Here is a 21,180-nt window from a genome sequence, read left to right on the forward strand (position 1 = left end):
CATTTTATCACATTCACTAATCTAAAGTTTATACATAAATGTTTATACATAAATGAGCTCAGGGACTTTGTGGTTCCTGTGAAAGTTCTGGGCTTAGTAACTAGTAGCATGATATAGTAGTTGTAAAGGCAAGTTGCCTCTTGTTTGTCAAACAATATTCTGTGTTCGGAGTATTTGTATGTGGAATTTTTTGCCTTCAAACCTAGAGCCTGATTGGGATAATTTAAAAATTTTAAAATTAAACTGAAACGTTGTTATAAATACCTAACTAGCGACAGGCAATCTAGTTTTGTTGTGGGGTGTTGCCTGGTTCATATAACACATGTGTCCCTATGTAAAAATAAACTAAACTTAAAAAAAATTAATTAATTGATATCTAATGTACAAAATTCTACAACCTGTTTTAGACGTTTTGTACATCCCTGTAAATATGAGCCAGTGCTGACAAGCTTTCATGTATGTGGCATTATCTGGTCACATCCTTTCATTTATATAACTATTCCGGCCTGCAAGCATCGCTCTCTGGAGGTGCACATGAGATGGAGATGCTGAAATGAAATTTTGGCTTGCAGAACACATTATCGAATGTCTGTAAATTTCAGTATTGAATCAAAATCCCTGATGAAATCAAACTCCGGATGGATGCAGCCAGCAGACTTATGTGGAGTAAAAGGCATCATATAGCTGACATGAAGCAATCCTGCCTGTGTTGCCTGAGAAATATAACAGAAATATTTACTGCAGAGGAAAGTTGCTGACAGGGTTATTCTCCTTACTTGCAATTAGATGACTGTCAGGCAGACAGTTATAACTGGCTTCTTGATAGTATACAGGTGCTTGTCAAACCTAAGGTATTTTGTAGGTCGGTAATTAAGGGCTGAGTACGTTTCACATTTGATACCTGTACCAGTACTTGGAATTTAGTACTAATTACTTGTTTATTGGTACTTTACTTGTTTTAGAATGATAGAGTGCAAATTTTTGCTTACAAAGTAATTCCATATTGTCTGATAATGTCAGTGATGTTGATGCCATTGTCACAGTGTTTGCGTACAACAGTATTAAATAGTAATCTTAGACAACTATTGCTTACTGTATACTTAGGTTTTAGGCATACTATCTCACATATGGTTAACATGTTTAGCGTAACTAGCATGCTAATAAGAAATTTCAGTGCCGCTAATGTAAAAATGTTAACCACACATATTTCTGATAACAGCTTATTAGACTCCCTGGACAACATGTCAGTGCATGAATAAACATTTCTTCATCATCATGTGCTGTGGGTTCAACTTCTTAAAAGTTGGAAGGAGGCATGCTAACATTAGCTAACATTTGGCTACCAGGTTACCAAATACAATACACCCTTTAGCTTTTATTTATTTTGTACTTGACCAGGCGTTTCTTCAGATTAGATGTGTTGCCATGGACAGCATTGCGTTTTACACTACAAATGTTTCAGAAGTGCTCATCTGTGTCAAGTTTTGAAAATTGTAATCACAACTGAGATTGTGTTTAGCTTGCTACCGCTACCATTGCTCTGTTTGTTTGTTGCTATTCAGTATGTGGATAGCATGTGAACAGTATGCTCTACAATATGAGACAAATAAAAGGCTATATGTAAGCTTGTTTCTGCAACTGAAAGAAGGAAAAACATTTTTCCCCATCCACAAGTAAAAATTTCAACTTACTAATGTAAACTTTCTGGGAAAATGACTTGAAATTAACAAAATAATTTTAACCTCCTAAGACCCGAACTCTTTTATGACATGCATTTTTAATTTCCCTTTGCTATTTGGGGTGATTTGGACCTGATGAATGTAAAAACAAAGAATTACCTGATTTTTTTTTTTTTTTTTTTTTTTACCTCATTTTTGTTTCTGAGAAAAATGAGATCCAAATAAGAGGCCACTGATTTTAAATTCTGTTAGAACAGTGGCAGTATAATGTCCTCGTAAGTGGATATCAGGCCAAATTTAGACAAAATTTAGACAACCTAAAATGTCACATATGTGGACGCCAGGTCCTAGGAGGTTAAAATCTAATAAGTTAAAATTTTGACATGGCAATGTTTGTTTTTTTTAGTAGCAGAAACAAGCTTCCAAAATAAATGGATGAAATACTCAGCTAGAAAATATATAGCAGCTAGTTTGTGCTAATACGGTCTCTCAATCACACCACCACACAGTACTGACCCACACATACAGTTCTTACACACACACTGGACATTCTGGACATTGTTTTCACTTCATCACTTAAATCACTTTAAGCATATTTGCACTGCAGAAGACATAATGTGGATTGCACAACACTGGTCACTATATTCTTCATTTCCAGTTAATACTTGTACAGCTGCTGTTATTGTGTATATATTTATTTATATTTCTTCATACATTCTTATATAGTTCTATATTGTGTATTTTGTTGTACAGTTATTTTATTTTCAACTTTAATTTATATATTTTATCTTATTCTTTCCCAGTTAAATTTACCCTTCATTCTAATTTGTGTTGTACAGTTATTTCCTTTTTAACTTTAATTTATATTTTATTCCTTCCTAGTAAAATTTACTCTTTTTAATTTTTCATATTTATTTCCCTTTTTAATTTTTCATATTTATTTCCTATCTTATTCATAGCCTTTTCCTTTTTTGTTTTCTTTAGGTCACGAGCAGTTGTCCAAGCATTTCACTGCATATCGTACTGTGTATGACTGTGTACGTGACAAATAAAATTTGAATTTGAATTTTTAATCCTGCTAATGTAGTGCAACTGCAAGTAAACACATCTAAACATTAATAGTCCAAAGGTGTGAAGTGTAACAATATTCACTTTTTAAAAACAGCCTTTTTTAGTGTTAATGGTTTAAATATGAAAAAAAAAAAAAACATGATGATGACAGTGAGTAAGTGGGGGTGGAAATGTACATGATATAAACACTGGTCCCACCCAGCCTGCAAACTGCAAGAAAATGTGCATCTGTAATATGATATTCTTTCTTCTTTCTCAAAGGTCTGATTGCTGAAAAGAATGACTTGCCCATCGAGGAGGAAGATGATGAGCGAAATCTCAACTACAACCCTCCAGCTCAAAAGTCCCTGCAGGAGATTCAAGAGCTGGACAAGGATGATGAAAGTCTGGTGAAGTACAAGCAGACCCTGCTGGGGCCAGAAGCAATGATGGCAGGTTGGTGTGTGTTTATTCTTTGGCCGTGGAAGAGGAAGATTCATGAATCACGCTGGTGCCCAGTCTTACTGCAGCTTTATACTTTAATACTATCCACTTACAACAACAATTTGTGATGCACAAACCTGCACATACACACACACACACTTCCTACGGACCTGCTTGTCTCAGCATCTCTAACCCAGCAGCCAGTGTTATAGCAGCTGATATCAGTACAGCTCTGACTCCCTCACTGCTGTAACTCAGCACCACCTCATCTACAGCTTAGTAGCATTGAATTCTGTAAGAAAGGCTATAATGAGACAATGGAAAAGCAGCAAAGAGAGGGGAGATGACTTTATCTTCGAAGAGAAGCTGTATGCTGAATACCGAAACTATCTCTAAATACAAGCTTGGGACAACATGTTTTTCTAGTGCTTCTAAATGTTAGATACTGTATTTTAAGATGCCTTTTGATACTCCAGCATTAGTGCAATGGCCAGCCTCTGATTACAGATCAAATAAGTGATATCTAATGTGGCCAGCTTGTTCATTTTCCCTGCTACTGTTCATGATGTGGAGCTCAGTCAATCAGGAAAAAAAGAAAAGATGAAAACTGAACAAACAAAAGCCAAGCAGGCACTTGAATTCTGCAATAATGGACTGTTTCTCCTCTTCAGACGCCTCTGGTCCTAATGTCAAGGTGACCAGATTGACCCTGCTGTGCGATGACGCACCTGAACCAATTACTATGGACCTGACAGGTACCCAGTGCCTCTGTTTTGTCACTTCTTCACTAAACTACTTTTTCTCTCTAACCTTGTCCAGCTGTGGATACGATATGGTGTTGCTGTTCACTTAAACAGTTTAGTGCTTTGCCCTGAAGCAAGGCATCCCATCCCACTGTGCTGCATTTTTTGTGCAGTAAGACTGCAGTGGGTGTGCCAGTGCTCGAGAGAGGGGAGACAGCTAGATGTTTGCTTAGTGGACATACTCTTTTTTTTTTTCTCCCTGTGGCAAACTAAGGACAGAGAGTGATCTTTCTCACATTTAATTACAGTGTGTGCATGTGTTGAATGGTAATTGTAAGTGTATGTCACTTCCTATAAGAGACATCTGTGTGTGTGTGTGTGTGTGTGTGTGTGTGTGTGTGTGTGTGTGTGTGTGTGTGTGTGTGTATTCACAAGTCTGATATGCATGCGCTGTATTTAAGTGCATGCCGGTTCGCTTTCCCACCCTGATGTGAGGATTTCCCTGCCTGTTACAATCACAGTCACTCATACATGCACATTCACACACAGCTAATAAGAAAGGTCACCTGGTTGCTAGGCAATGCTGATTTTGTACTGTGCAGTTCCCACTAATACAAATGCAGAGCGATGAAAAGCATCTAGGAGCACTTGTTTCAGAGTAAAAGGCTCTGCTGGACTGTATGGAGCTTGAAGAGCATGCTATGTTTCCACATCTAAAGTTTTCAAAATGAAAACCATTGGAGTAATCTTGGGCTAAGCTGCCCATTAAAAGAAACACTGCATTACAAAGTGGCAAAGATTTTTAAAGGACACGGCATTGATTATGTACAAGATGTTCAGATAGACTCAGCTATCCAATGACTAAAGCTGTTTAATGTCTACTGTGGCCTTGCAGGAGCTGAATGAAGTGTGGGGCTAAGGTGATGTCATAGTGAGTCATGAGTTTATTTCAGCGTGGGCTGTGGAAACCTTTATGACAACCTGCAGGTGTGGAATATGTATGAGTTTGTCAGGGAAACAGGCTTTAATGAGTGGTAATAACGCAAATTATGGAAAATGCAGGATACTGTGTTTACCAGGTCATAATTCCTGTACTTCTCCATAGAAGTGGAATTCAAACCTCTGGAAATATCTGGAGAACCATTTCAATACAAGTGAAGACTCGGGGAGTAAAGGTTCCTAAAAAATTATTTAATTCAAGCACTGCTCTGAAAGCTTTTGTTACAATAACATTTATGCTCATCATCATAGCAAGCGGACAAAAAAAACCTTAATAACTGATAATGGAGGCCTTGCTTTATTCATTCCATCCCAAATCTGTCGATTTCGAGAACGTTTGCAGATTTGCATAAAAATGTTTATAATGCAAAGATTGAACATATATAATGAATGCTGTGAAATTTTTAGCTTTATATATCAAATACTTTTAAAGTTATATTTGTTTTGAAAAATGGTCCAAAGACCCCCTTTCAATTTTGTTGGTTTTTTTTGCTGTGGAAATGTTTGAACATGTTGCAGTCTTTTATCCTGTCTTCTTTCTCTCACCCCAACCGGTCGCAGCAGATGGCCGTCACTCCCTGATCCTGGTTCATCCGGAGGTTTCTTCCTGTTAAAAGGGAGTTTTTCTTTCCCACTGTCGCCAAAGCGCTTGCTCATAGGGGGTCATGTGATTGTTGGGTTTTTCTCTGTATTATTGTAGGGTCTACCTTACAATATAAAGCGCCTTGAGGCGACTCTTGTTTTGATTTGGCGCTGTATAAACAAAATTGAATTGAATTGAATGAATACCTCAAAACCATCTTCATTGATCTTTCTTGCCATCAAAATGAATCAGGATCTGTAATTTGGGACAAATGCATCAAAAAATGTCTGATAACTGGCTAGTTAATAATATATTAATATAATATAGTCCAGCACTAATAAAAAAAAGTCACTCAATGACAATAATTCGGAATCATGCTTATTTCAGTTTCACAGCACTGTAAAATAAACCACTTGGAATATTTTTCAAGATCAAAGTTACAACAATGGAAAAAAAGACATTTTCATTCAACTTCCACGCTGGATTGAGTAAATATGACAAACTGTACTATAAAAAAAAAAAATTTCCGTTCATAATGTAAAACCCGGGTCATTTTATCTCCATCTGTGTAAACTTTGGACAAACGTTGGATGATTGCTGTGGAATTTTAGCATTATATAACCTTTTCTTTATCTTTGTGACTAAGAATTTCATGGTAAAATTTCATTTTTCCACATGCTTTTGTTATTGTGAAATGTAACTATATACCAGAAATGAGTTCAAATATGGCATTTGAGTGCACACTGCTGGATTGAAAAAAATCTTTGAACTATCCAACACTTCAACATTTTTTAATGTACCAAATGACTGATTCTGATTCATTTTGATAGTAAGGAGGACCAGTGGATATATCAGTATTTAATCTTTGAGATATTCATGTTCATGTTTTGAACTAAAAAGAAGAAGAGAGATTGGCGAAAGCATGACTCTACAGAGTAGCTGCAGTATAATAACACTATAAGCCATGCTGGTATCATGTTGCAGTCAGATAGCTAAAACCACTTCAGTGGATGCATTAGAGATCCCATTTTGCACTCTAGGCTGTGTTTGTATACGCACGCGCGCGCGTGTGTGTGTCTGTGTGTGTATATGTGTGTGTGTGTGTGTATTGATGTTACAGAAATGGAGAGGGTTGGAAAAAATGTAGGGTGATATTGCACAATAGTAGAGTTTACTGACCTGACAGTGTGTGGGGAGAAGAGAAAGCAGACACTCAGCCTGACTGCACGCTTGACTGGTCATCCCATCAGGGACCTTTCACTTTTGGCAAGGTTACTTGGGTCCACATCCTAACCTTAACATCTGAAATCATAGCCGTCCCTTCATTCACCCAGAGGGTGTGAAATTTATCTCGTATATCAAAGTACCCAGTCTCTGTCACAACAACAAGGTGGGTGGAAAGCAGACTTTGCTCTGTGGTCCAGTTACATTATGTAATATATTATTCTATTCTAACAGGATCATATACAGTCATGTGAAAACTCTTTTTCATCTTTTTCAAAATCCTGTAGGAGAATGTCTGGCCTTCTGTTCATGTCCTAAGGCTAAAAAAACCCCAAAACAAAATGAAGATCTTTGAGCATCCCAGTCAGCGTTAGGATTCTAATCTGACTGAGATGCTTTGGCATGACCTTCATGTTCAAAAACCCTCCAATGTGTCTTAATTAAAACAATTCTGCAAAGAAGAGTGGGCCAAAATTCCTCCACAGTGATTTGAAAGACTCATTGGCTTCTATCAGAAACACTTGATTACAGTTCTCCCTGTTAGGGGTGGCAAAACCAGTTATTAGGTTTAGGGGGCAATCGCTTTATCACACAGGGCCATGTAGGTTTGGATAACTTTTTCCTTCAATAAATGAATCCATTATTTAAAAACTGCATTTTGCATTGATGCTGGTTATCTTTGTGTGACGAAATGAAACATGTATATGTGACAAAAATGCAAAAAAGTAAAAAATCAGGAAGGGGAAGGGCTTTAGGTAAAACTGGCCTGTGTATTGAACATTGATTTTGTTTAATCACAACTAAATGAAAGGAATAATATAAATCAAAGAACGTGAATTGAAAACCACGTTCTTGCTCACATGCACTTATTTAATGTTTCTTATTTTGAATAAACCATCTTCTACTTATCCTGCCAGTCATCAACATCTCTTTACTGTTGCCATCCATTTCAGTTTTAATTGAATGACACTTCTTTGTATTTTTTTTTTTCGTCATTTCTAATTAGTTGAGTGAGCCTGGGTGTTAATGCACTGAAACACAAGAAATGCAATTGTTTCTGCACAAAAATAGCTTTTTAAGGGTTTTTTTTGTCTCAGTGGAAATAGCAGCAAGACTATCAGGTATATAGATAGAGATTTTTTTTTCCTGTGAAAAGTATAATGTTTAATAATAAATATCTTATAACCAAGTAGAAAAGTCTAACTTAAAGCTCTAATATATTGTATACCACATATTGCACTCTGTGTGGCCACACTGCACAAAGCAATATCCGTGACTTTGACATTTGGTGCTTTGGTGTCCTAAATGCAAGCACTGGCTTTGTTAAACTTTCATGTTCCCGGGGTTGTTTTGCTGAGCGTGCATGCTGCTGCGCATTTATTGAGACACACACTCGACACCAAGCAGCCTCTGCAACATTTATTATATTCTGTGTGTCTTATGTCAGTGATACTTCAAGGGTATATCCTTTATGTGTAATGCATATAATAAAGTCGACTGAGAGTGAACAGAAAACATGATGATTTATTCAAAAGAACTGGATGCTAGCCTGAATATTTTACCTCAGCTGTTTGAGCGTCAGAGGATGAAACAGAGGTGAAAGAGGATGAGCACTTTTACCACAAGCTGGTGTCTAATGTCCGAATGTTTGCTCTGCAACGTGTTACTGATTCGTTTTTCTGTGATTTGAGTGCTCCACAATTATCATATTGTCACATCTTATACTTATCATATCTATTAGCTAAGTAGCTGGCTCCTTATTTCTGAAGGGATGACTCGTTTACACCCTATATGACACAACCCCACCCCCCCATTTATCCAAGCTGGGGGCCAGCACAAGGAGGGTCCTAGCTTGTGAACCTGTGAAGCTGAGATTGTGTCTCTTTCTGGTCTTGAACTGCAGATGTTTTGCGTTTAAGATGAAGATGTTCGCCACATTGGCTTGAAAAGGTGCCAGGGCAAAAATGCAATTCTTAATAACAACATTTCAGGCCCCTACTGTCATTAGCTTGCTAATAAAAATGCTTTAAGGGATGAAGGTAAAACATTTTTAGACATTTTTTATAGCACTGCTTGATGTCAAATCCAATTTCACCCAGTAAATAGCAGGCACTGAATGAAATTTAGGCCATTTATTTTAAAACAAACACACTAAAAAAAAAAAAAATTATATATATTATTATAATCTTTGGCCGCCATAAATAAAATGTTAATTTTCGTAATCCATCACTTTGTATTAACCTGGGTTACACTCCTCCACAGAGAAGCAGGAATTCACCATAAAAAGTGGTTTTCTAGATAATGCAGTTTTAAAATAACTGGAAAAAACATCTAAAATGAATGATGAGGTGGGAAGTGTTTGATGAACTGACCCATTCAGAATAACCTTTGCTGCTAATGATAAACGAACCCTGGACTACACACAGAGGCATAACTGTGTAGGCAGTGTTAACAGATAGTGGTGTAATCAGTCAATTATAGCCCTGACTGACATGTATCAACAACCACTGGGTGGATGTTTCTCAAGTCAGCCCAGTGTGATCCTTTGACTCTTATGCAGCACCAGCATCGGGTCAAAATCATAACTTATGCAGCTGTTTTGACATTTTTCTCGCTGCTGTGCCGCTACACATCCGCCCAGCTGTTAACTACTAATGACTGCTTTGTATACGGCTGGTGAGTTTAATGTGCGCTAATGCATCATATTTAATATGAAGTGTGCATGAATTTTAAATGAATAACTAGTCTGAAGAATGTGACACAAGCACGTGTAGCTGTTAGATTAATGGAGTGGAATAAAAAAAGTAGAAGGCTTCTCTATAGTATGATGCTCATACTTGCTGGTGTTCATACCTGCTTGTGTTTTTTTTGCAAGAGAGAAGGGGGGGAGAACAGGTAGACAGCTTTCCACATTGACCTATTTTCTCAGTCAGACGCTCCCAAGGGTGGCCAGCTTCTTTTCTCTTCTCTCTGTCTCCTGAGACGAGAGTAGGGAGAGGAAGGAGGTGCACAGGAAGGTAGAAAGGAGGTTATATGAGAGGGAGGGTTACAGGCTGCAGTTCAGAGAGGGAGATGAGTCCAAAGAAATGAGACAGAAATAGAGATGGAGAAGCTACCGAGGTAAATGGCATGTTTGGTTTTTATCTGATGACTTTATCTCGCAGCAACAAGAAGCTCCCAAACCACAAGGGGATGTGCAGATTGTCAAAATTAAGACATAACCACATACTGTAGGAACAGTTAGGCGTTTATATTTATTTATTTATTGCGAATTTAAATGTACATCTACGTGGATTTTTAAGATGTCTTGCTTTGATTCTCTGACTGCCTCACTTCTTCCTCGCATCATATCACTGCTATCTGTTTTTTTTATTTGCCCCATTCTTCTATCTCTCCTTCATCTCCTCCTCCTTTGCTTCCTCTTTTGTTTCTCTTTGTCCATTAGGAAGCACTCAGGACTGATGGTTTGGTTTAAATTGACATATAAAGTGATTAGGCAGTGGATGCATTTCTGATTGCTCTGTGCTTTTTCAATGGGCCAGGATGCTTTGCCACCACTGCAGTATGAACTCATTCAACCACACCACACAACTGAGACACTTTTACTATACAAAGAAACCATACTGGTTTTACCCAGTAACAATAAATAACCAGTATGTCAGAGTTCCTTTAAAGGTACAGTCAGCAATTTTTTTCAGGTTATTTCATAATTTAAAAAACACAGTACATAAATTAGTCATCTTCCAAGAAATTGATGCGTTTTCATAGGTTATTTTATGGAAAGTGCCATGTTCCCTCCAGTCAACCTACAACTGACAGGTTATACAATACCAGCCAGTTATACAGTAAGCTAACAATATGCCTGATAATATTTGGATAGAGCGTCCTTAAAATCGCACTTTCTCCTTGATTATATTCTCACATCCTATAATAGTTTATTCACTAAGCATCAGAGTCCAACAAAGTTATATCGACTTCCAAGAAAGTTTCAGTAATACCAGCTAGCAGCAGGTAACAGATGCTAACAGAGGCTAACATATGCTAACAGAGGCTAATTGTTTTAAGTCACTTCTTAAAATCCACTTGTTTTGATTGGCCACAGTGTTTGACTGAGAGTTGTTTTTGTATTGTATAATGTATAATGTTAAGTACTATTCTAAAGTGCTTTATAACTAAAAGTTAGCTTGGTTTGGCTAACTATGGCAAAAACCGCAGCACCTGCTGACAGAAAAGTTCTCAACAACTCACCTCAATATTATTGTCATTTGTCAGAAGTGAGCTGCGCTGACTCTTTGACTTCTTTCACAAACTTTTACAGCATCCTCCCAAATAAACAGACATAGACGCTTCTAGCACTGATAGCTGAGGTAAACGGTGGACTGACAGCCTTTCACAGATAGTGGCAAAACTTAGCTTTGCTAAATACACTCAGAGATTTTATGGTGACTCTGGGGTTATAGTGTTAAATATTGCAAAATCATTAATGGATTATATATGTGTTTTTTATTCCATGATTTATTAAAATATGTTGAAATATAGCATGTAAAAAAGTAGCGAAGCACTCTAACCAGCTGTGTCCGTGATGGGGCACATCTTTTTGGTTTTGGCTGCCAAAAACATGTTTGTCCTACATCAGCTACCATAGCTAGGATTATGTGCTTTAATTGGGAGGGACAATCTGCAATCTACTAACATCTCAAGGGGAAAATGTTATGCACTATAACTTTAAGCACATTTTCTTTTTAAATTTACTCATTCCGATTTAGCAGAAAACATGAGAAGACAATTCTGGGAATTCACTGGCATCCCTCTTTAAACAATTATATCATGGTGGTCATATTATGGTGCAATTCTCCAGTTGCTGTGTAAGTCAGTAAGCTACATTTCTGGATATGTAAGAAGCAATAAGAGGGTGACCCTTCTAGTCATTTTACATGTGGAGTGAGTGATGTCATACATGTCATGTGGTCCATTAGGGATGTTTTATTGTTTCTTTGTTGTTGATTGTGCAGGAGACCTGATCGCTCTGAAGGAGAAGAGCTTCTCCTTACAGGAGGGAGTGAAATACAGACTAAAGATACACTTCAAGGTAAGTTGGAAAGATACAGTCACACAGGATATATTAAGGATGGCGAGCCTTAGTGTGGGTTACTGTGTGTGTGTGTGTGTGTGTGTGTGTGTGTGTGAGAGAGAGGGGTGGAAACAAACAGATGGGATGGTATCTACTGGAAGTGATTAAGAGGTGGAAAGGGAGACACAGTGCTGAGTAAGCCACCACGTGCTATAAAATCAAACCACCAAAATCAAAGCAGACCATTATCTTTTTTTAATGGGCTTTTTCAGTGCTGCTTAATTTTATAGTGCTTGTAAAGCTTCATGCTGGAGATGAAACCCTTTTAATGCTGTGGAAATAAGACTCGGTGGGAGTTTTCACGTTATCAGCTGTCTTTGTTACGTGAACACTGAGAGGCCAAGGGCAGAACTGCAGAATATGGCAGTTTGCACCAAGACGTTTTTATACAGCCAGCTCACTGGAAGAGTCTGTCCATCTTGATTCTTTGCTGGCAGTGGATTAGAGGTCACTTAGGTGGAGCCATTGGAGGAGCACACTCAAGGTTGTGATCCACTCTGACACACTGAGGCTCAAAGGAAGGATACACACAATAATTTCTCAGGGAAGATTTGTCAGTTTCTTTTTCTCCGGAGCCCTTTCATTAGCTTCCTTTCTGTCACTGCACTGTGCTACACATTTAATGCTTTCGGGGGATTTTCCACTTCAACAAACTCTTCCAGTTTCATGTTTTTTTTCTGGGCTTTTATCTCTCTTGAACTATTTTCTCTTCTAACTGCATTAGCTGAATGTTCCTCTTTGTGGAAGCCCATTATGGTTTACCCAGACATATATGACACTAACAGCTCCATTTTCATATGTTTCCATCATATAAACCACATTTGAAGACATGCATCAGTCTCATAGTGACCTCTCCTCAGTTTTACTCTAATGCACAAAGACTATCAATACATATTGTAAGTCTTTTTGATTTATAATTTGTCTTTGCAAAGGGACAAGGTATCTGTCAGCCACAGTACAGGATACAGTGAGAACACTGTGTTCAAAGGATATCGTGCACAACTGACTACATCTCGTACTGTAAAATTATAAGGAGACAGAAACAGGTAGGGTAATTTTCCACAGCTGTCACTTCTCACACTGTGGGAAATTGTCCACTTCAGTAGCTTTTGTACTACTGGAAGTCCTCTGTGTGGTTTAGTGGAGGCAGCACACATAACCAAAATATTCTCCCACTGGCGCCTTCACACAGGTTTTGTGCTAGATAGCCGGCAGGCTAAGTTCGGAGTTGTGGTGTATGTGTGAAAGTGACTTTAATGATTGTGTTGATGTTGTAAATTCCCCTGAAAGGATAACGTTGCTATAAATGCTGCAAATGAACATTAAATTTTTATTTGAATGTGTTTCCGTATTGCCAAGTGCATGCAGAACTTTTTTTCTACACTGAACAAAAATATAAACGCAACACTTTTGTTTTTGCTCCCATTCCCCATGGGATGGACGTAGAGACCTAAAATTCATTCCAGATACACAATATAACCATCCCTCCCAAACAGTGGTCACAAATCAGTCCAAATGTGTGGTAGTGGGCACATCTGCTATATTGAGATAATCCATCCCACCTCACAGGTGTGCCACATCAGGATGCTGATCTGACATCATGAGTAGTGCACAGGTGTACCTCAGACTGCCCACAACAAAAGGCCACCCTGGAATGTGCAGTTTTGTCTCACAGCAAAATGCCACAGATGCCACAAGCAATGAGGGAGCGTGCAATTGGCATGCTGACACCAGGAATGTCAACCAGATCTGTCGCCCGTGCATTGAATGTTCATTTCTCAACCATAAGCCGTCTCCACAGGCGTTTCAAAGAATATGGCAGCACATCCAACCGGCCTCACAACCGCAGACCTCGTGTAACCACACCAGCCCAGGACCTCCACATCCAGCAGGTTCACCTCCAAGATCGTCTGAGACCAGCCACCCAGACAGCTGCTGGAACAATTGGTTTGCACAACCAAATAATTTCTGCACAAACTGTCAGAAACCGTCTCAGGGACGCTCAACTGCATGCCCGTCGTCCTCATCGGGGTCTTGACCTGACTCCAGCTCGTCGCCGTAACAGACTTGTGTGGGCAAATGCTCACATTCGATGGCGTCTGGCACGTTGGAGAGGTGTGCGCTTCACGGATGAATCGTGGTTCACATTGTTCAGGGCAGATGGCAGCTGAGAATGTCCCAGTTCTTGCATGGCCAGCATACTCACCGGACATGTCACCCATTGAGCATGTTCGGGATGTGCTTGACCGGCGTATACGACAGCGTGTACCAGTTCCCACGAATATCCAACAACCTCGCACAGCCATTGAAGTGGAGTGGACCAACATTCCACAGGCCACAATTGACAATCTGATAGACTCCATGCGACGATGTGTTGCACTGCATGAGGCAAATGGTGGTCACACCAGATACTGACCGGTTCTGGGTCCCCAGACCCCCAATAGCGCAAAAAACTGCACATTCCAGGGTGGCCTTTTGTTGTGGGCAGTCTGAGGTACACCTGTGCACTACTCATGATGTCAGATCAGCATCCTGATGTGGCACACCTGTGAGGTGGGATGGATTATCTCAATATAGCAGATGTGCCCACTACCACACATTTGGACTGATTTGTGACCACTGTTTGGGAGGGATGGTTATATTGTGTATCTGGAATGAATTTTAGGTCTCTACGTCCATCCCATGGGGAATGGGAGCAAAAACAAAAGTGTTGCGTTTATATTTTTGTTCAGTGTATATGTAAATGTAAAGAAAAAAGTAAATATCTAGTTAGTTATGTTTGCTCATCATGACACCAGTAACAAACCAAATTCCTCCTAGTTTATTTGTTATATTAATAAGCCTGATGATAGCAGTGATTTAATTCAATTCCTTTCCTCTGTCTCTTTTAATAATGTTCCTTTAATCATTCAAATGCTACCCCGCCCAGCCTCCACACTCTCCTCTCCTCTTCCCAGCATCATCATCCTTTCCTGCCTTTCTCTTGCCTCACTTCCCTGTTCTCTTCTTTTTCACTTCATGCTCTGCCATCCACACTTCCTCACACCTCTAATCTCTTCCTTCTTTTCTCTGTTACAAATAAACCCCTCAACGTTTAGCTGTCACATTCACAATAAACACCTGAGGTGATGAAAATGTTTTTGAAACCAAGTGAATTCCCCAGAGGGTAACTTCATTAATTATTTGCCACAGAAATAAGAAAAGGTCAGAACTCAATTGTAGTTTAGCTGAACTTCCCTTGAGTCAGTAGGGATAGTAGTTTATCGCATTTTTAAAATTCGGTGGAGCTGATTGTAAGACAACCAGGAGCCAGCTCATCTATAACCCTGCATAGGTCTCATTGTCTGAGAGTGCGGGGAATACTATTGACCTGGAGATGAAAGCTAAACATTGCTGTTATGATACAGAAGTAATTTGAATGAATCACCAGGAGCGAGTCACCCTATCACCTGGATCTTTATTGAAAAGCAAAGAGTAAGTAAGCCTAGAAAATAGGTCAGTGTATGTCTAAGTGTGAATGTGTGGAAGTACTGGGCTTGAGGAAGGACCCAAGAGACCTTGCCCTGAAGGAAAAGGTAGAGGTGGGTAGAATAGCCAAACAGCTCAGGGAATGAGCAGCTCAGCTGTGCTGCGAGGACACCTGCTGGGCAAAGATTATCACTGCAGTTTGCTGTTACATTTAACGATGGTTTACTTCATTGATTGAATGTTTAAGGTCCCACAGACCTTATGTGTGTGTAAGGGTATGTGTAGAAATAATGACAATCCCAGAATTTCTCTCTTTTTTCCTTGAGACTAGTATTTTTTTCTCACCTCATTAAAATGTAACGAATAAAGTGAAACTTATAACCCATTTTGTGAAATGGATAAAATACAAGCTAATCAACACAAATCTGCTTAAAAAAAACTACTTATGGGCTACTTATGAAAAAAATTATTTAATTTGCCAAAAGGATGCTGGATAGCAGTAAATATCCAGTAGCAGAAGCACTGTAATGATGAATGTATTGACTGAGGAAGGATGCTGCTACATATTACACGAAGCTGTTTTTTCCAGCTGTGGTCTCATCTGAATAAAAGGTAATTGTGTTTTAAGGCACTTTGCATAGTGAGTGATGAGCAATTGTAGTATCTCTGTTTGTGTCCCATGTTAGAAGATCTGGACTAAATTAGTCCACATAAGATTACAAATCTCAGATATGTACATTTTGTTTACGTGTCTGGTATTTTTTCTTTAATTACTTCATTTTCCTTTTGTACATAAAAATGTGTTTCCATTAATGTAGCAAAGATATCCTTAAGGTTGTGTGGAGATTTCTTTTTTACATCGGTTTATGCTGCATTATGCATTATGTGAATTAGACACTCACTTACCTTTTGCTCACTGAGTCAGTGTGAACTGATTTCTTTTTTGGGGGTGGGGGCAGCCTGGAAAGAGGAAATCACAAATTAATGAACATGTTTGAAACGATGTGTGTCTGCAGGTGAACAGAGAAATCGTTTCTGGCCTGAAGTACCGTCAAGTGACCTACAGAAAAGGAGTGAGAAGTAAGTTCAGTCATGAAAAAAAGTGCTGGAACACACGTCTTAACCTTTGAATCCAAGTTAAGAGGTGGATCCTATTGCCACAGGTGTGTAAAATCAAGCATCTAGCCATGCAGTCTGCCTTTACAAACATTTCTGAAAAATGGGTAATTCTAAAGGGCTCACTTAATTCAAGCATGGTGCACCAAGTCAGTTCATTAAATTCTATCCCTCCTAAATATGTGACGATCATCTAAAGTGGTATTATTGCAAAGTGGAACCATTAAGTAACCATAGCAACTCAGCCACAAAGTGTCAGACTATGTAGAGTTAACGATGGGGGTAACCAACACGCTGATGACTCAGCGACTGCAGAGATCCAAACCTCCCCGGGCATTAACATCAGCACAAAAACTTTGTGCAGGGAGCTTCATGGCTGAGCAGCTTCTGCATATTGTCCATATATTGTGTTTGAATGCAACTAAACATCCATCAACAAAGACACTGAACATCAGTCAGTGAAATGGACTTGTGTTTCTATTTTTTATGAACAAAATATTGTATGTCACATACATATTGTACAAAAATAAAAGTACAGAAGGGTGAAAATGGCACCTTTGAAATGTTTGCACTGAATGCACAGATAGATTGTTAGAATCAGAGAAAAGGTTGTTAGAGAGCTACATGCTCTGTTTGCGTCTCTTCACAGTGAACAAGGCGGTGTACATGGTAGGAAGTTACGGCCCACGCGCAGGGGAGCAGGAGTTTCTTTGCCCGATCGATGAGGCAACTAAAGGCGTGATGTCCCGTGGCCAGTATCAGATCAAGTCCTGCTTCACTGATGATGACAAGAACGTCTACTTATCCTGGGAGTGGAACCTCAATATCAGCAAGGACTGGAATTAATCGATTGGGAGTGTGTGTGTGTGTGTGAGAGAGAGAGAGAGAGAGAGAGAGAGAGAGAGTGTGTGTGTGTGTGTGTGTGTGTGTGTGTGTGTGTGTGTGTGTGTGAGAGAGAGAGAGAGAGAGAGAGAGAGAGAGAGAGAGAGAGTCTGTGTGTGTGTGTTAGAGAGAGAGTAATAATTCTGCTCTCTTTCCTTCTTTCACGTCTATTCTTCATCCCCTCTTGTCTCTGTCATCTTCCGCCACATTTCATGAGAGCTACCTTGCAGTGGCCAAAACAAGAAGTTTTCTAACTCTCCTCTTCCACCTTTTCCCTCCTTTTCTGTTTAGTGCACTACACGCAGGCCTCCAGAAAACCACGAGTGACTGAGACTTTTAGAAAAGAGAATGCCCTCTTTCTCTGCTATTGTTCAGAGTTAACCACATGCTGAAATCTCCCTTTCCGCTTGCTTTCAGTTCCTTCCCCATGGCGTGTGTAGGCAAGTAATGAAAGGGTGTTTAATCCGTTCAAGGCACAAATCCAATAAAATATAAACATGGCAAAATCATTTTTATAGCTGAAGGGAAACAAACTCCAGAGACTGCTGTTGTGTCCAGTAAGTAAGGTGGATTTATTCTTTTTTATTTTATCATTATAGAGTTAACTGGGACAAGATGTCCTGAACAGCTTGCAGCAAACATTAGAACAGGTTTTCTTTTATAGCAACATCACAACAACAGTCGCCTCTAAGTGCTTTATAGTGTAAGGTAAAGACACTACAATATTAGAAAGAAAATCACACCAATTAAACAACCCCTATGAGCAAGCACTTGGCCACAGTGGGGAAGAAGAAACTCACTTTTAACAGGAAGAAACCTCCCGCAGAACCAGCAGGAGAGATTTCGGATTCACACATCAGAGCATTTCAGGTTTAAAAAGCAGAGATACAGACAAAAGAAGATGAGAGGGGCAGGCACATGCCGGTGACAGGAAAGGTTGTTTGGTCCATTCACAGAGTGAACTCGGCAGCAGGGACAGCTCATCGAGGCAATTAAGCACCAGATTAGCTGAAAAAACCTCAAAGTCACAAAGTGCACCTGTGGTACACTTTCCTCCTTAAAATTAGGGAGACTTACACTTCAAGATTGTATCTCACATTTCTGCTGCAAATGGTTGAGAAGCAACTACAGAAATATAAACAACTCAGAACCAGTTTAGAGTTTTCATCTGTTTCTAAGTAATACAGCGGCTGATGTCTGGGTGTCACTGGGTGGGAGAGAATAGGTGTGCTTATAACATGCGGGTTATAACAGTGTTATATACCAGTGAGGGACAAGATCATTGTTTACCCTGTCCACCCCTGATTTAATAGAATGGAATAAACCTTTATTATCCCACGGATGAGAAATTTCGGTGTTCGGTGTTTAACATTGTAAGCTTTAAGGATAAGAGATTTTTAGGTAGTAACTTTCTTTCTTTCTTTCTTTCTTTCTTTCTTTCTTTCTTTCTTTCTTTCAAGTTTCAATTTTCAATTTTTTAATTTTTTGGGACCAACACAATTTTTAGTGCACATACAATTAGAGATAAAATTAGAGGTTTTAACAGATAAATACTATTTATAAGTCTAATGTTATTTGTAATTGCTACCAGGGATAGGGTGGGTTAGAAAATAGCATTGCCAATCTATTACATCTTTAAAAAAAAGAACACTGTTGGTTTTTAATCATTTTAAAGAAAAAGCCTGGGGAACTGAAAGAAGGATCGCCTGTGGTGTACCTGCAAATGTTTTTTAAATGCAGCCAACAAAGTTAAAAAAGGAACAATTCAGTTTCAAATCATTATTAAATTAATAATTAAATACCTTTAAAGGTTAGCTTATGGCAGATTAACCTGTAGAGACCGGAGCAGAATTAGCACGTGTGACAGACAATGTGCTCAGTTTTTTCTCATTTAGCTGAAAAATGTTCCCAATGATAGCTCAGTAAAATATAACATCAAACACTCACAAATATAGATCTTTGAACAGTTGGCTATGGTGGGGAGGAAGGAGGATGGCTGCATTCCTGTTAATGCAGCCATCCACCAGGACCAGTTGGGAGTAGGAGAAAAGAAAGTAAGAACAGCACATATTTAGCATCACCCTTAAACATCTGTAATAATCTTGCACAAATGTAAATTGGCGCTATTTGTCGTGAACAAATGTGGGTACTTTGTATCAAAGTTTAGGAACTGTAGGTCCAAAATTTCGTGATTTTAAAGATACTGAAACAACAGGTGTCACAGCCGTACCTGCTCCCAACATACAGCAAACGTAATTGTGCCTCTGAACTGGCATCATACACTTAGAAACCCACAGGGCATTACTTGGAGTGAGAGACTGTGGCAGCAAAATAGGATACATTTTAATTAGGTGCATTTAGATCATTTAGATTCACTGAGACTGTATTTGCTGTCTTTCTTAACATCTCCGTTTTCTGTTTTCTCATATGTTTTTTTTCTGTTTTCTGTTATTGATTATAATAACTTTTCACATATTCTCTCTTCCCCTCATAATGGTGCGTCATCTCTCCTAAACCCAGATTACACTCCAACTAAAAAGGCCCGACCTTTTTGCCTTCGTTTTTCATACACATGCTGTTTTAACTTTTGTGTTTGCTATCGAAGCGCCAGTTCTCGCGAGACTTTGTGGCATGTTTTATTTGAAGGAGCAGACCAATGAACGACTGGAACTGAACTGTGTATATTGTAGAAAGAGATGCATGTAAGTCCTTAAGGATTTGATACGCTTATGAACTAAATTAAACCTTTCTAAACCTCTCTCTTATACCAAGGACGTAAGATGTGAATAATATTCAGCTTTCGAGCTTGAATGTGAGAGCAGTAAATCAAGGGATAAACTGGTGTCCCTTAAAAAATATGTACTATCATTATTGTGTCAAGTCTTTGGATATGATATTTTCATTGTAGCTGAACATATTGAACTCTGAAGTACCATTTGAGTGAATCATCGTGGTCTAAGACTAACTGTAAATGTTGGCTTGTTGGGTGTTGCATGGTTTAGCAAGAATCTCTCTTTCTTTTTTTAAGGATTTAATGTGATTAAAAGAAAAAAAAATATTAGCGATGCGATATCCAGATGTCAGTAGTGGTCGTATACTGCGGATACAGTATTTACGGGAACCATTTGTAAGGCACAGATAGCAGAAAGGAAAAAAAAAGTTTTCTGGATCTGATGCCTCAGCCTGTAACAATCAAGTGCTGCATCTTTAAATATTGGTGTCAAATCTAGTATCCTGTATCTTTTAATAAAGGTAATTCAAACCGAGCTTTTTGTTTGTCTTAAACCCAAGTCTGCTTTGCAGAAATTGAATAGCAGGTAACTAAGTTGTTCTCGTGACACGCTCATGTATTTTCACGCGATCGTGTTGATTTTTTCCAAACATGGTGCTGTTCTTTATGGCCAAACATCTTCACTTTAGTGTCGTTTGCCTAAAGGACATTGTTCCAGAAGTATTGTGGTTTGTTCAGATGTAACTTTGCAAACATAAGTCAAGCTAAAATGTTGATTTTATTGGAGCTTTCTCCTGGCAACACTTCCAAACACGCCACATTTGTTCATTCTTTATCTAATTATACTGTCATGAACTTTTATATGCTAACTGTGGCCGGCAGAGATATAGCTGTTGGATTTTTTGCAGGTTCCTCGAACATTTCACAGTCTAACCTTGGGAGGAATTTGCTGGGACACTCTTTGGAAGATTGTGGAATTGTCAATGGTCCAGACCAGCAAACTGCCAAAGCTTCTCCGTTCAGAGTTTCTCACACTTCCTGATGATCTGTGAATCAAGTGCATGTTATTAGCAGCACCTGGCTCCTACTTACTCCTTAATTTCTACAAAAACATTAAGGGTGTGAAACTC

General features: G+C 38.9%; 1 protein-coding gene across 1 annotated transcript in view; it reads left to right on the forward strand.

Annotated features, from left to right (window-relative positions):
- The window catches only part of arhgdig (Rho GDP dissociation inhibitor (GDI) gamma), a 33,600-nt gene extending 13,015 nt beyond the window's left edge, over positions 1 to 20,585 (forward strand). The window contains exons 2-6 of the mRNA XM_004576033.2: positions 3,012 to 3,185; positions 3,845 to 3,928; positions 11,735 to 11,811; positions 16,338 to 16,401; positions 17,087 to 20,585. Of these exons, the coding sequence (XP_004576090.1) occupies positions 3,012 to 3,185; positions 3,845 to 3,928; positions 11,735 to 11,811; positions 16,338 to 16,401; positions 17,087 to 17,283 (596 nt within the window). The 3' untranslated portion in view covers positions 17,284 to 20,585. The remainder of the gene's footprint in view (positions 1 to 3,011; positions 3,186 to 3,844; positions 3,929 to 11,734; positions 11,812 to 16,337; positions 16,402 to 17,086) is intronic.
- Positions 20,586 to 21,180: the final 595 nt, after the last annotated feature.

This window comes from Maylandia zebra, linkage group LG4, assembly GCF_041146795.1.
Source record: "Maylandia zebra isolate NMK-2024a linkage group LG4, Mzebra_GT3a, whole genome shotgun sequence".
Taxonomy (NCBI): Eukaryota; Metazoa; Chordata; class Actinopteri; order Cichliformes; family Cichlidae; genus Maylandia; species Maylandia zebra.